Source organism: Apiospora phragmitis (genome assembly GCF_038363925.1).
Source record: "Apiospora phragmitis strain CBS 135458 chromosome Unknown utg000003l:1.0-2676785.0:1.0-2680665.0, whole genome shotgun sequence".
Lineage (NCBI taxonomy): Eukaryota > Fungi > Ascomycota > Sordariomycetes > Amphisphaeriales > Apiosporaceae > Apiospora > Apiospora phragmitis.
Window position 1 is genome coordinate 274,865 of NW_027117401.1, and position 15,047 is coordinate 289,911.

At 53.7% G+C, this 15,047-nt stretch overlaps 4 protein-coding genes across 4 annotated transcripts; 2 read left to right on the forward strand and 2 right to left on the reverse strand.

Annotated features, from left to right (window-relative positions):
- Positions 1–1,931: 1,931 nt before the first annotated feature.
- Positions 1,932–6,623, reverse strand: PG994_002496 (uncharacterized protein; the record flags this gene model as incomplete). Its single annotated transcript, XM_066853905.1, has 15 exons — positions 1,932–2,474; positions 2,596–2,778; positions 2,990–3,061; positions 3,099–3,293; positions 3,319–3,595; positions 3,653–3,767; positions 3,829–3,935; positions 3,956–4,344; positions 4,399–4,535; positions 4,589–5,130; positions 5,156–5,486; positions 5,540–5,912; positions 5,965–6,197; positions 6,352–6,510; positions 6,563–6,623. The coding sequence occupies 15 exons, from the start codon at positions 6,621–6,623 to the stop codon at positions 1,932–1,934; spliced, it is 3,717 nt and encodes a 1,238-aa protein (XP_066719760.1).
- A 1,012-nt stretch (positions 6,624–7,635) lies between these two features.
- PG994_002497 (major facilitator superfamily domain-containing protein) lies at positions 7,636–9,493 on the forward strand (the record flags this gene model as incomplete). The annotated part of the gene is made up of 7 exons (XM_066853906.1): positions 7,636–7,842; positions 7,905–8,036; positions 8,096–8,336; positions 8,396–8,537; positions 8,594–9,009; positions 9,068–9,140; positions 9,220–9,493. The coding sequence occupies 7 exons, from the start codon at positions 7,636–7,638 to the stop codon at positions 9,491–9,493; spliced, it is 1,485 nt and encodes a 494-aa protein (XP_066719761.1).
- A 243-nt stretch (positions 9,494–9,736) lies between these two features.
- On the reverse strand, positions 9,737–11,257 carry PG994_002498 (uncharacterized protein; the record flags this gene model as incomplete). Its single annotated transcript, XM_066853907.1, has 3 exons — positions 9,737–10,105; positions 10,174–10,554; positions 10,625–11,257. 3 exons carry the CDS (start codon positions 11,255–11,257, stop codon positions 9,737–9,739), a joined length of 1,383 nt encoding a protein of 460 aa, XP_066719762.1.
- A 958-nt stretch (positions 11,258–12,215) lies between these two features.
- On the forward strand, positions 12,216–13,475 carry PG994_002499 (sarcosine oxidase; the record flags this gene model as incomplete). The annotated part of the gene is made up of 1 exon (XM_066853908.1): positions 12,216–13,475. One exon carries the CDS (start codon positions 12,216–12,218, stop codon positions 13,473–13,475), a length of 1,260 nt encoding a protein of 419 aa, XP_066719763.1.
- Between the last annotated feature and the right edge of the window lie 1,572 nt (positions 13,476–15,047).

The following is a 15,047-nucleotide window of genomic DNA, read 5'->3' on the forward strand; positions in this document are numbered from 1 at the left end:
GGAATGACCGCCGGATTAGGAGGCACTTCCTGCTTAAAACGGCGGCAAATCCACATCGACGCACATTATTATAGCTATTTTAATATATAAATTAATAATACTTATTTTAATTTTTATTACTTATTTTTTTATAATAATATTATTATACGATAAGTAATATAAAATTAACTTATAATACGTAATTAGTTTAAAAAGTATCGTAATATTTTTATATTAAAACTTTATTTTTATTATAACCGAGATCCCTTTTTTATAAATTTTTATTTATAGCGTCGTATAAGAGGTATTAGTTTTATAAAACTTAATAACTATTTCTATATAAAATCCTACTCCGATTCCTATATAGAATCCTACCCTTAAAATTCCGGCTGCCCCACGCCGTACGGGTATATTTTATAGAATCGCTATACGATTCCATGTATAATACATGTTAAGCTATAATACTATTATATAATATACATAAAAAAAGAGCCGACGCGGCCGGTCGTATTATACCTATTTTTATTTTATTCTTATATATATAAAAAAAGAAATTAAAAAAAAAATAGGTCGCCGATTAAAATCGGCATATAAAATATAAATTTAAAAATAATTTATTTTATTTATTTTTTCACGGTCGTTAATTATTATTTTAATTTAAACAAATCTCGATATACTTAAAATAAAAACACGCGAGGTATAACGCGCTAATTAATCGCGTTACTTTATTACGTATTATTTTATTATAAGCCGAGGGGGGCGAGCTTATATATTATACCGAATTACGAAGTTATTCTACCCTAATAACCGGCGGAATAATACCTAGGTTTATAAATTACCGGGCCGGATTTATAATACCTCGCTTAGGCTATAATATTACGGCCACTAACCGCGCTACTAATTATATTAATATAAACGCGTTTATATTATAAAAGCGTACGGCGATCACAACGACGGTATCCTAAATAACAGCCGGCTAGATACGACCTTAAAGAGTAGTAAAGATAATATCACGTAAAGGATCACGGGGATCATTAAAGACGGCGAAGTGAGCCAGTGATCTAACTAATGAGAGGATTACTTAGATTATTAAAATACGAAGGTAAGCTAAGTGATCTAACGGATTAATAAAGGAGGAAATTAAATATATAACGACGGACGTTCTTTATATATTCTATATAAATACTTTTTACTTTAGTAATTAATTTAAATATTAATCTTAACTTATTAATAAAGTAAATAACCTTAATAAAACTATTATAAATACTTTTAAAGCCTACGTACTTTAATTACCTTCGTTTTTATAAGCTATTACCTATTATATCGATAAAAGCGACTTCTATCGTACGTTTAGATACTCTCTCGTATTATTAACATAAACCTTAGTACGTCTTACTAAGTTTCTTTTAAAACCCGGATAGCGTTCGTTACACTACGCCCTTTAATTACCTTTATTCTTACGAACTATTACTTATTATATCGATAAAAGCGGACTTTTATTACACGTTTAAATACTCTCTCGTATTATTAATATAAACCCTAGTACGTTTTACTAAGTTTCTTTTAAAACCTAGATAGCGTTCGTTATAATAAGCTCGTATATTATATCGAATCGCGAAATTATTCTATTTAAATAACTAGCGAAATAATACTTAAGATATAATATATCGCTATAGCTTTTTATATACTTAATTTCGAGTTATTTTAAAATATTTAAAGCGTTAAATTAAACCTTTTTCTTTATTTTTTTAATTCTATACTTATTAAAAGAGAAAAGTTAATATAAAACTAATTATAAAAAAGTTAATTAAAAATACGTAACTCGTTTATATACGCAGCTCGCTTATAAAGTACGTTATATAGATTAAAGATAGCTGTTATAATCTTTATAACAAGATCAGGGATAATCTGACTTAGTAATTTAGACCTTAAGAGCCTATACACCCCTAGTCCTACGAGGAAGCCTCCTGGGCAGTAGCATAGGCATGGAAGCTCCCCGTAGCCCTCGGGTAAGTCACCTCGGCCTTCTTTGTCTCCTCATTGACATGGTTGCTATCCGCCTCAAATCTCACAATACGATCGATCTCGTCCTCGGCAAAGTCATCCGGCTGGCCCCAGCCGCCACCGCCGGGCGTGTGGATAACGCAGCGGTCCCCTGTCTGCATATCGACCTGGCCGCGACTGCCGATGTTGATCCAGCGATCTCCTCCGTCCTCGCCCTCTCCGTCGCGGCGCTGAACCCAGTAGTTGGCGCCCGAGGACCCGCCCTCGCCGCCGAACATACCGTACGGCCGGTGAACGCGCCGCTCCGTGATGAGCCCGAACGTCAGCGGGCGCCGGCACTCCCAGTCGCGCACGACGCCGTCCCCGCCGCTGAACTGGCCGCGGCCACCGCTGCCCCGGCGGATCGAGAACTCGCGCAGGAGGACCGGGTACCGTTTCTCAATGATCTCGACGTCGGTGGTGCGCGTGTTGGTCATGTGCACCTGCACGGCCTTTTGGTTTTGTGTTAGCTCTCTTTTTCATCTGTTTTATTGCAGAGCCCCTTCGCGCTTGAAGAAGCCCTGAGGAGAAGCCCTAAGAAGCCCTGGGGAGAAGTCCTGAAAATATACTCACGGAAGCCCCGTGCCATTTCGGACCAGCTCCTTCACCACCGCAGATGGTTTCGCCGTACCCAAACCCAAACCCATCCTTTCCGACGTCACGGTCGGTGCAATTGCCGAAGAAGCCAAAACAGTTCATGCAGCCCTGAGAACCGGCCGCGGCGCGGAAGGCCTTGAGCAGGAGGTCAACAAGACGCTGGGAGGTCAATGTGTTTCCACAGCACCTGTCAGATGTTAGCTTGATGCGCCCCACGACCGATGTATTACCTGAGACCTGGAAGTGTGGGGAATAGCCACACTAAATCTGCTACAGACACAATCTCAAAAAAGATTCGATGAAACACAACAAAACACAAGAGTCGGGATGCGGTACTCGCTGCAGCTCTTAAGTCCTAGCCTCCACTTACACGGCGGGCCCAGCAGAGGGGTTCAGAAAGCTGTTCCTTGGGCAGGATGACCTTGGTCGGCGCGAGGCAGCCCTGGTTGAGCGGAATGTCGGATCCGATGAGCAGGCGCAGGGGTGTAGATGAGCGCCGAGAAGGTGATGGCGGGCGGCGCGTTCATGTTGGACAGCATCTCGCACGAGGTGCCGGTAAAGTCGAAGGTGCCGAACCCGGTCTCGTCGACGGTGATGGCGACCTGCATCATGCTGCCGTTGTCGAGATAGTCGCGGGCCTGCAGGGGCCGTCCGCCGAAGCGCCGGTACGCCCCCTCGCAGATAGTTCCGGACCGCGACCTCGGCGTTCTCCTGGATCTTACGCATGTAGAAGTGCACCGTGCGCTTGCCGTACTCGGCCATGAGCGCGTCGATGAGCGCGCCGCCCTTGGCGTTGGCCGCGACCTGCGCCTTGAGGTCCGACAGGTTGTCGCCGAGCCGTCGGGAGCCGCTGCAATTGGGGTGCTGCCCCGGCTCGAGGAGGATCTTGACGATGCCGGCCTCGTCGAAGTGGCTGTCGCGCACCAGGAAGAAGGACTTGATTGCGGCACCCTCCTGCCAGAGCATGGTCGAATCCCTGGTGAAAGGTTAGCACATGGTCTTCAGGGAGGGGTCCTGTCGCCTCCAAACATACGGAGGCATAGAATTTCCTCGGTAACCGCCAATGTCCAGGTGATGGCCGCGAGAGGCGGTGTAGAAACAGATGGTCTTGCCATCGGAGTCAAAGACCGGGGTGATGACGGTAATGTCTAGTGCAATTAGCCTAACAGAAGCCGAGAGACATGAGAGAAAATGAGACAAATTAATTACCTGGCAAATGAGTACCGCCCGCCTCTGGGTGATTCGAGACAAGGACGTCACCTCGTCGCAGTTCTCCCATGTGTAGATTGTGCTGGTACTTGACGGCATAGCTCATGCTGCCCAGGTGAACAGGTACATGGGCGCGTTGGCGACCAGCTCGCCGTCTGGACTGAAGATGGCACAAGAAAAATCCAGTCGCTCCTTGATGTTGAGCGACAGGCTAGTCTTCTGGAGGGTCCGGCCCATCTGCTCAGCGATGCTCATGAACCGATGACCAAAAATGCTCAGCCTGATGGGATCCGCGACCAACTCCTGCTTGGGCTGGTTCTGCTGGGCTTTGTCATCCGCGAGGTCAATGACGACATGCGATGTCAGGATGCGAGCCTGTGCCTGCGGCACCACCACGATGGTCTGCGTACTGTCGATGACAATGGCCGGGCCGTGAACCACCGTGCCTGGTTGCAGCTTGCCCAGGAGGTAGACTTCAGTTGGTTGTATCCCTCCATGGGCGAAGAACACGTTTGCCTAGATACCTGAAATTAGAACAGAAGTCGGAATGCCCTTGCCGACGCAGCTTACCGTTCCCTCTGCCGGGGTCTTTGACTTTTCAAAGTCGCCAGTCTTCAGCTCCAGCACCAACTTCTCGTTATCTCGACTGACCTCACTGCTCTTGCCCACGCCGCGAACACGGACGTCATCCACCAGGACCTTGCGGTCTTGGGGAAATACGAATGAGAGCTCCCGGAGATGTTCTCTCTCCAAGGCCGACCGCCAGTCCCCGTCGCCCGGGCTTGTATCATGAAGTTTGTATCGGTCCCATGGTAGCGAAGGTTGAGATAGACCTCGTGCACCATGTCGGACGGTCGGATCTTTTGGTTCTCGAGGCCTTCCGCGACCCTCTGCTTCAAGGCCGCGATGCGCTTGTCGATCCTGGGCAGGGACGTCTCCGACAGGACCTCCGACGAGGGCTCCTGGGCCTCTTGCACGACCTCGGCCAAGGCCATGCCGTACGCGGACAGGACGCTCGAGTACTTGTGAATGACGATGCGCCGGATGCCGAGCTTGTGCGCGATCTCGCAGGCGTGCTGGCCGCCGGCGCCGCCAAACGTGGCGAGGTTGTGCTGGGCGGTCTCGAACCCACGCGCCTCGGTGAGGGCGCGGATCGGCCGGCTCATGGACTCGTTGGCCACGTCCACAAAACCGTGGGCCACCTCCATCGGGGTCATTTTCCTAACAGTGTCACGGTTGATCTCAGCGGTCAGCTCCTCGAACTTCTCCGCCACAATCCCCACATCCAGGGGAAGATCCTCGCTGGACCCGAAGATGGCGGGAATACTCCGGGATCAGCCGCCCCAGGAAGAGGTTGGCGTCCGTCACGGTCAACGGCCCACCTTTCCTATACGACGCGGGGCCCGGGTGCGCACCCGCGCTGTCGGGCCCGACTTTGAAGAGTCCGTCACGCCAGAACAGCATGGAGCCGCCGCCCGCGGCGACGGTGTTGATATCCAGCTGCGGCGACTGAATAGAGACGCCGGCGGTCGCGGTCTCGAACACATGCTCAAAGGATCCGCCGAAGCGACTCACGTCGGTGCTGGTGCCTCCCATGTCGAACCCGACCACAGGTGATTTGCCGTCATAGGATGTCCGAGCGTGCCCTACCACGCCGCCTGGAAGATCTTGTCAGACGAAGTACCCTAAGTCTGCCTGGATGTAGACTTACCAGCCGGTCCACTGAGAATTCCCCTCAACCCGCTAAATGTCTTGTGGCTCACCAAGCCGCCGTCGCTCTGCATGAACTCGCAAGATACGCCATCCAGGTTTCCGTCTTGGAACCCGTCGGCAAAACCGGAGATGTAACGGGTAATCTCGGGGGTCAAGTACGCATCGGCCGACGCAGAGGAGCCTCGCGAAATCATCTTGATCATGTTGGCGCCCACCGAGGATGAGGTCGACACGTGGTTGAAGCCCAGCTCCTTGGCGAGCGCGGCCACTTGCTCTTCGTGCTTGGGTAGAGGGTAAGAATGGGCGAGACATATGGCCAGCGTGTCGATGCCCTTGGATTGGATGGCCTGCAGCTTGTCCCGCACCTCCGCCTCGTCGAGGGGTCGGAACGATCCGGAGCATATCGCCGGTGGAGCCCTTGACCAGCTCCCCGGGGATCTCCTCCAGAGGCGGCTGATTGTCTTTGGTCACGTCCTCATCATACTCTTCCACCGTCAGTCGCTCGGATATCTCGACGACCTCATCGTAGAGCAGCTCCGGCTTGACGATACCCAGGTCGAATAGTCTCGGACGCGACTGGTAGCCGATCTCCAGCAGATCTCCAAAGCCCTGATTGACGATCAAGGCATGCCTTGTTCCTTTTTCTTCCAGGAGTGCTGGGTGGCCGAGTCAGCTGCGCCCTTTCTTATCTCTCCAAGAGATAAGAGATTTCTATTATAATTGGATGCAGGAACACACGAAACTCACCGTTGGTGGCGACCGTCGTGCCCATGCGAAATGGAGTGGATCAGCTCCTTGGGGTAGGAGAACGCCTCGGGATCTCGGATCCGGAGATGGCCTTCAGGACCCGCCGGATGCCCTCTGCCGGGGCATCGCTGTAGTTGGCGGGGTCGACGGACAACAGCTTGATGACAACGTCCTCTCGTCCAGGGGCAGATGCCCATACGTCGGTGAAGGTGCCGCCACGGTCTGGCCACTGCTTAGCACTCTTGTCAGACTTTTAAAACTAAGGCCAACTCACCTATTGCAAATTTGATGCTCTTTGGAGGAACGGGAGCAACTGCTGGTATGTCGACGGCCATGGTCATTGAATGAGACGGCTAACGTTTTGAGTCTTGGCCTGCTACCGGGAATTGGATCTCTTGAAAATCACGAGAGCTGTTGTGGTTGATATAGGCGATGCATCGCAGCTCCGAATTTCCAAAGTCGGCATCGGAGCTATTCGGCTTGTCCTGCTGATTGGAGTCAATAACTTCAACATCAAGTCGATTCGACCTCCCCAATTTCTCTGGGCTATCGGCACGCAGGTCTATGATTTACCCCATTCACGAATCAACCCAACTCACACGTCGCATGAGTTCAGCGCCCATACGGACCAACTCTTCGTGTTCAAATGCCGAGCCAATGGGCAAGTTGATCGTTGACCATGCGGTACAGTGCGAGCTGCAGCGCTTACCATTCGCCCCTTTCGGTTAGGCTGACGAGAACTTGCTGCACGTCGATTCGAACTTCCTCCCGGCAGAGGTGCCGCAAATAATTGGAGATGTCTTGGCGGGTCGGCCGCCAATAGGACGCCTGGACAGCAACCATCCCTGTATCATCCTTCCATCCTCTTATCACCGGAACCTCCAGAACCTTCAGAGTGTCGGACTATACAACGCGTACACGGCGAGAAGATCCTCCCTCCTCTTTCCTCCCGTCATCAGGCATACATATCGTACCACCTTGTGCGCACCCGTACTCTTTGCCTGATGTACAGCGAGTCCCAGACCGTGTGGATCCTGAAGATAGCACCAGGATGCACCATGCGGAGTTGATGTCGCCTATAATCCGGGGTAGTATTATCGCACTTATGCTCTAGCGTCATAGCCCAAGCTTCGCAGGCGACCGTGATATGCCTATCTTATCGCTGGAAGATAATGCGAGAGATTGTGAATAGGAGAGCTTGGACATGCATGATTCACTCTTCAATTGTGACGGAAACTCGACATAATACCCCGAGCCACCGCCGCCCATGTTTGTCACCTACTCTGAGTCCCGTTTCCAACTCTCCCAAAACCCAACTGACAGTCAGACTTGACTTTTTCGCCCAGAATGGCTGGCCGAAATTCCCAAGACAAGACGGATGAGGCCGTTCATCCCGTCTCTTCCGCCCACCAAGGGGAGACACTGAAGACAGTCGAGGACGGCGCTTTGGACGAAGCCGCGCGATACATTGCCACGCAAGACGAGTTCGGACTTATGACTCCAGAAAAAGAGAAATTGATCGTGAAGAGGATTGACTTTTACGTTGTACCACTGGTAAGCAGAGTAACCTCAAGCCCGTCTCATCGCTTTCTCTAATAGCACGTTGATGATGTTAGCTGCTGCTCCTCGCCACTCTCGGAGCCGTGGACAAGGTCCAGATCGGGACAGCGTCGCTTTACGGGTTCCAAAAGGATAACAACTTCAAAGGGCAGGAATACAGCTGGCTTGGGAGTATCCTGCCTCTCGGTGTACGTGCATCAGTGCGCCATCTGTCCTCAAGCATTCTTTTGACAGTGGCCATCACCAGACCCTCGTTGGCTTGGTCCCGGCTTCGTATCTAGTACAAAGAGTCCCTCCGGCGAAGCTGCTCTGCGGTGCATCCGTCTGCTGGTCCATCCTGACCATCTGCTACGCGCCATGCCGGTCCTGGAAGGGGTTCATGGCCCTGCGATTCTTCCTCGGCTTCCTCGAGGCCGCCATCACGCCCACCCTGACCATGATCATCGCCTCGTTCTATAAGAAGGAGGAACAACCGCCCAGGAACGCCCGTAGGTAGCTCTCCGTAGTAGCTCTCCGCCTGGTATTTCTAATGCTGGTGTCGCGCCAGTGGTTTTTGCCTACTTCTCTTCCATCCTCAACGGCTTTTTCGCTTTCGTCGTCGGCAAGATTCCGGCCAGCGCACCCCTGTTCAAGTGGCAGTACCTCTACATTATGACGGGGTCGATCAACATCCTGGTTTCTGTCATCATGTTCTTCGTGCTACCGGACAGCCCCTGAACGCCCGGTTCTTCACGCCGGAACAAAGGGTCCACGCGATTCAGCGCCTCGCCGCCAACCGGACCGGCATCGCTAACCATCGTGCCTGGAAGTGGGACCAGGCCCTCGAGGCCGTCCTCGACGTCCGCGTCTGGCTGATCGTGCTGTTCAACGTCATCATCAACATCCCGAACGGCGGGCTCCAGACCTTTGGGTCCATCATCATTAACGACCTGGGCTTCGGCCCGCTCGAGTCCAGCCTGCTGACCATGCCTTTTGGCGTCGTTGCGACGGGCGGCGCCTGGGCTTTTAGTTATATCGCCGCGCGGCGGAGGAACCGGCGGGCCCTGGTGGCCTCGATCGCCCTGTTGTTGCCCATCCTGGGCACCGCCATCGTGTACGGGCTGCCGAGAGACAAAATCCCTGGCCAAATGGTTGGGTTGTACTTCATGTACTTCTACTGGCGTGAGTGTTCCTTCCCTTTCTTTGGCCTTGGTTCGGGCTAACTTGTGATTCTGCAAAGCACCGTATGTCGTCGGCATTTCTCTACCGCAAGCAAACACGAGTGGACACACGAAGAAGTCGGTGACGTATAGGTAGGATCCCTTCTCCCTCTTCCTGTTCTTAGACGTGAATTAACCACATCCATCTTGTCTTCTGACTGACACTCCTCAGTCTCGTGGCCATCGGCTACGCCGCGGGCAACCTGATCGGGCCGCAGACCTTCCGGTCGGACCAGGCGCCCAAATACACCTCGGGCGTCGTGACCATGCTGGCGGCGTACTGCGCGTGCATGCTGGTTCTGGGCACGTACTGGGCCGTCGCCGCCTGGGAGAACAGGCGCCGCGACCGCAGGTGCGGCAAGCAAGAAGCAATCCACGAGGGCACCGCGGATGGGTTCGTCGATGAGACCGACAAGAAGCAGCCCAATTTCCGCTACACCACCTAGAATATAGTTATAGATATGGTAGATGAGCCTGTGAATGGAAAGGTATTCAAGGCACCTAGACTGTCATGTAGCTTAGAACTATTCCGATCACATTGGGCTTCACGACATCGATGCAGGGGCACGGCTTCTGGGCTAATCCTGGCGAGTATCTTTTGAAAACACATCTTGTAACGTTGAGCTTGCAACCTTGCTCAGTGACGAAAGGAGGACTTGCTCGTATTGTCGTGGCAAATATACAACAAATCACGCAAGGCTGATAGCATGGCACTTACCTTTTATTATAGACCAGCCCTTCCCCGCTTGGGACGTGTGCAACTCTCTAGCTCCCCAAACATCTTCAATAGCTGCCCGGGCCTTTTTGACGTGGCCCAGCTGCCGAGTCTCCTGCAGCGCAGCCAGCTTCTCCAAGAGCAGCCTTCGGTCCTCGTCGTCTTCTGACCGGATTCCCAAGACGCCCACAATAAACAAGGGCCACAGCAGCGTATTGGTGCGGAGTGACACACTTTGGAGGAGTCCCAAGATCTGCCGCGTGGTCCTCACCATGTGCGGCTCCTGAGGTCCGGCGTCATCGAGGCGCCCGTAGAGATACAGGAGCGCCGCCAGCCGTTTCATCTCCAGGATAACATAAACTTCCCACTTCGAAGGGGATGCCGACAATCCAGGCTGTTCCATAAAGTCACCACCCAGCTGATGAAGTTGTCGCTCAGTGTCGTTCCGGCGCCGCAGCAGATCATCCAAAACGCCGCAGCAGTCGTCTTGCCCTTCGCGCAAGGGCCCGCCGAGAGCGCTGACCTCGGAGATAGAACTAGCAGCTGTCTCGTGCAGCCGGTGAGGGCCAGGATGTCGGGCTCGTGGATGGAGCGGCAGAGCTTGGCCACAGTCCGGTCCTGGCCGATGCGCGACCCGGCGGTGGCGGCGAAGACGTCGTGCGAGACGAAGTAGGCAAAGGCGAAATGGTGGAGGTTCTGTTTCTCCACGCTGAGCAGCTCATAACCGTGGAGACTCTTACTCAGAAGGTCCCTGGCGAAGTCGGCGTGGATGGTCCAGGAGCGTGAGCAGCTCTGTGAGATCTGTGGGGGCCAGTCAGCTTTTCTGTGAGCTCTTCCTCGTCTGTCGCCACAGGGATAATACCTCGAAGAAGCACAACATCAAGGTCGAAGCAACGATCTGCTCATTAAGAGTGGCATTGCATGAATCTGAGTTGGAAGTATGCGCCAGATCGGAAACCTGACTACGGAGCAGAGATAGGGCTCTCGCGCGGTGGAGCCACATGACCGGTTTGTACTCGACGCGGCCGATGCTGTGGAGCTGGTTGGCGGCCACGGCCAGTACGCACGGCAGCAGGGAGCCCTCCTGGGAGGATGCGGCGATCCTCAAAACCACGTCGCGGTAAGGGTTCAGTTTGGGATCCTGGACGCATTGCGGTGCGATGCAGCTATCAAAGTAGCTCCAGAGGTAATGCTCCTCCGGGTTGAGGTTCAATGGCGAGAGGGATTGCAGGTATCCGACAACGTACGATTGGTCATCATGTTCTGCACCGGACAGACCGGCCCCTCCGACCCTTGCGATGCAGGAGGATGGAGACGACTGCCAGGGTTTCGGGACTGCGGGACGGGGCTTCGGCGAGACGCTACACCTTGCAGGCGGCCACGGGAGCGCATGGAAGTCCTGGTATACGGGTTCGGCGATGAAGTCATCCCATCGGGTGTTGAGAAACATCCAGGCGCGGATCCCGGAGACCGGAAAGCCCTTCTTGGAGTTCATCGTCGGTGTTTCCCATCGCAACTTCGTCTCGTAAAGACAGACGAAGCCGAGTCGGCGACAATGACCACACTTGGGGCGATTCTCAGGGGCATTTGACCCGGCGCTCTAGCGACAAGAATCAGATTAGTGAGGATGCGAACTTGCACATGAGTATCGCTACGGGGAAACCAGAAATTGGATTACCCCGACACTTCCGGCACCCACTCCGAGTCCGGAGTTCGACGTGGCCATCTCGGCGTCCCATGATGGGTAGGGCTCTCTCTGTCTCCTCAAGGAAAAGCGGGTAGTCGCCTGTTTTGGAGTTGGAGTTGCGTCTCAAACTAAATTGGTAAAGAACTCATGTTGCTGGTGCATTGTTGTGTTTGGAGATAGTAAAGTGGTACGACATCCACCCGTCGCGGGAATAAGAACCCTTGGGCAAGGAGATTGAAGGACGCCTCCGTGCTTCCGTGTACTTGGTCTGATAACATGCCGGGCTAAGATGGACCTGTTGTCGAGATAAGATCACTCACAAGATAACCCAATGCCCCACCGACCAGGCTTCAAGTCGCCAGTGATTGATCCTGAACGCTTGCACAGTGTCCCCCAGAGATTAGGACCTTCCCCGCACTGACTGCACTACCCCGGGGACTAAAGAATCCACTCTGTCGGTCGGACATACCACTTCCCGGTCCTCGACGACTGTGAGCTACCTTGGCCAGGCTGGCAGCCCGAATCTTAGTCAAGACTAGAAATGCAGGGTCGCACGCGTATCCATGCACAGTTGTGTCTGACTGCCTCCCATCTTGGTGCATATCGTAAGACCCATTGCAGCCAAAACTGACCCCGGGGTGGAGATTCATCCGACATCGGATTCGGAGAACATGCCGACATCCAAGCGGAGCCAGATAAACACGTTTCGGTGCTGCTTTCAACCAACCCTCATCGAATGACCAGGCGCTACAACAACAGAAACATGATGAAGAAAGAAGATCCCATCCTCATCCTAGGCGCCGGCACGTTTGGCCTGTCGACGGCCTACCACTTCGCCAAGGCCGGCTTCTCCAACATCACCGTGCTCGAGAAGTCGACCGCCGTGCCGCCCGTGGACTCGGCCGGCAACGACCTGAACAAGATCATTCGGGCCGAGTATGAGGATCCCTTCTATGCCGAGCTGGCTCTGCAAGCCATCGAGGCATGGAAGACGCCGCTGTTTGCCCCGTACTACCACGAGACGGGCTATCTGCTGGCGAATTCGAGAGCAGCGCCCGAGAAAGCCAAGAAGACGCTGCTCAAGTCTCTAGGATCCATCCAGCAGCATCCGGCCTTCCGAGGCAAGATCTCGCCCATTGAAAAGCGGGAGGACGTCACGAAGGTCGCCCCCGTGTTCGATGGGCCGATGGAGTGGAAAGGCTACTTCAACCGGTTCGCGGGCTACGCCCATGCCGCCGACGCGCTCACCGCCGTGTACTCGGCGTGTTGTGCACTGGGCGTCAAGTTCTGCGTGGGGGACGCCGTCGCGTCCCTGACCTACTCCGCGACCCGCGACCGCTGCACGGGAGCCGCCACCGCGTCCGGCAAGACGTACACGGCCTCCGTGACGGTCCTCGCCCTCGGGGCCGCGCTCGCCACCGTCCTGCCCGACGTCGGGAAGCAAGTGGCGGCGAACGCGTGGCCCGTCGCGCACATCCAGCTGACGCCCGCCGAGGCCCAGAAACTACACGGCATCCCCGTCACGTACGCGCGCGACCTCGGCTTCTTCTTCGAGCCGGACCGACGCACGAACCTGCTCAAGCTCTGCCCCTCGGGAGCCGGCTACACCAACTTCTCGTCTTCCGGTGGCGGCGCGTCCGTGCCGCCGGACTTCAACGGCTTCATCACGCCCGCCGACGAGGACAAGATCCGCCGGCTGCTGCGGGAGACCCTGCCGGGCCTCGCGGAGCGACCGCTCGTCAACAAGCATATGTGCTGGTGCGCCGACACGGCCGACTCCGAGTACATCATCGACTTCGTGCCGGGTAAGCACGGCCTGATCGTGGCGAGCGGCGACTCGGGGCACGCCTTCAAGATGCTGCCCATCGCCGGGAAGTGGATCGTGGAGCTGGCCCAGGCGGGCCAGCAGGAGAAGCGCCGCTGGAGGTGGAAGCCCAACCAAGATGCGGGTGGGGATGTCAGCTGGCGGGTCGGGCGTCCTGTTGATCTCAAGGATGTACCGTTGGCGGTCAGGTCTAAGCTGTAGTGTACTACAGTGTGTGTGGGATATCGTAACTAGAGATGGGACACTGGTTATCAGTTCAATTGCAAATACCCAAGGAATATTAACACATTCTGACTAAGCCTGAAATGCTCCATCCAAGTTCACTTTATTGAAACGAATCCTGCACAATGTTCTTTACTTGGTCTATCGCGAACCAGGTATAATACCCAGCTTCTCGCACTGAAAAGTCCATCCGTGAAAAGCCATCGAAAGCAGGCCTGATGCATTCGCGGTGCGAGTGGAATGTTTCCGTTGCAAAGCTGGTCAATTCCCAAATTTCTTAACTAATAGTCGACGCCTTTAGTTGCACGCTTCAGACTGGCGCTGGTGTGCAGCCTCAGGTCTATTGTACTGCTGGGGTTGATGCTACATGGCCAAAGACATAGCAAACACGATAGGCTGGGCGGGCCGATGAGGTAAATCATGACCCCGTCCGGAGCTCCAACCTCGGAAGCGCATTGGGGCTTGCAGTGGACGCATTCAGTAATCTTGTGAAGGTGCACTCCAGGTATCGGTTGCCTGGCTGCCTAATTCTAGATGGACAACCATATCCCTGGAACGGCCTAAGTGTGCGCCTATGTGGCGTACCCAGCAGCCTATGGGCAGGCGAATCGCGTCGCGGTCCGACCAGATGGGCAGCGAACCCCTGTCAAGCTGGGTCGCATGGGATGCATCCCCTCGATGTCGACCTCTCCTCATTTCTTTCAATCCTGAGCGTTCTGTCATGGAGAGGGCTATTTCCAGTCAGAAACAAACTTAGGTCCGGACATTGCGTTCCATTTTGATCGACTTCTTGCAGTGTTAGGACAGAGTATCCACGATGCATTCCTCTCGTCTCCGAGCTCTCTCTTTGGCGAGCCCGGCGCGTGTGCGCTGTTGCTTCAACCTAATGACAGCGACAATAACGACAAAAACATCGATATGCGTGCGGCAGAAGTCCTCATCAAGCAAGAAGAAGAAGAAGCAGACGGCAGATAAGAGCAGACCACTCCCCAGGCCGGTTACAGGGGCTATGCCACACCCGTTCTTGCAAATTCTCCTCTCTACCGCGCCCCGTTGCCGATTGGCATAAGTCCTGTCGATTTCAAGAAAATGCCCATGCCCGAAGCTAATTTGGGCAATACAAAACTTTTCCGTGTTCTATTGGTGTGGGGATTCGCCTCTGTATCGTGCCTCGTGAGTTTTAGGTGGATGGCATACAAGGGCGCTTTGGGTCACCACTTGGCATCAATCCAAGACGTCAAGACTCGGATGGGCTGTGGCAGCATGTCGTTCCCACAGTTTCATGCGTTCGTACAAAAAGGCAACTTCAGCATGGAGCAACGGTTGATTATGTATGAGTTCGACAAGCGGATGTCCAATAGACCTCCTGGCTTGTCGACAGAAGATCTGATCGAAGATTTCGAGGGCCTCAGGGGCCACTGGGTATTCTCGCTGGAAAACCTGGAAAAAGGGCGTTACTATACCCTCCTTACACCATGCTTTGCCCACTCAAACCCCTTGCATCTTGTAAGCGGTGTCACTATGGGGTCCTACATGCTGAGCATGGCTTTC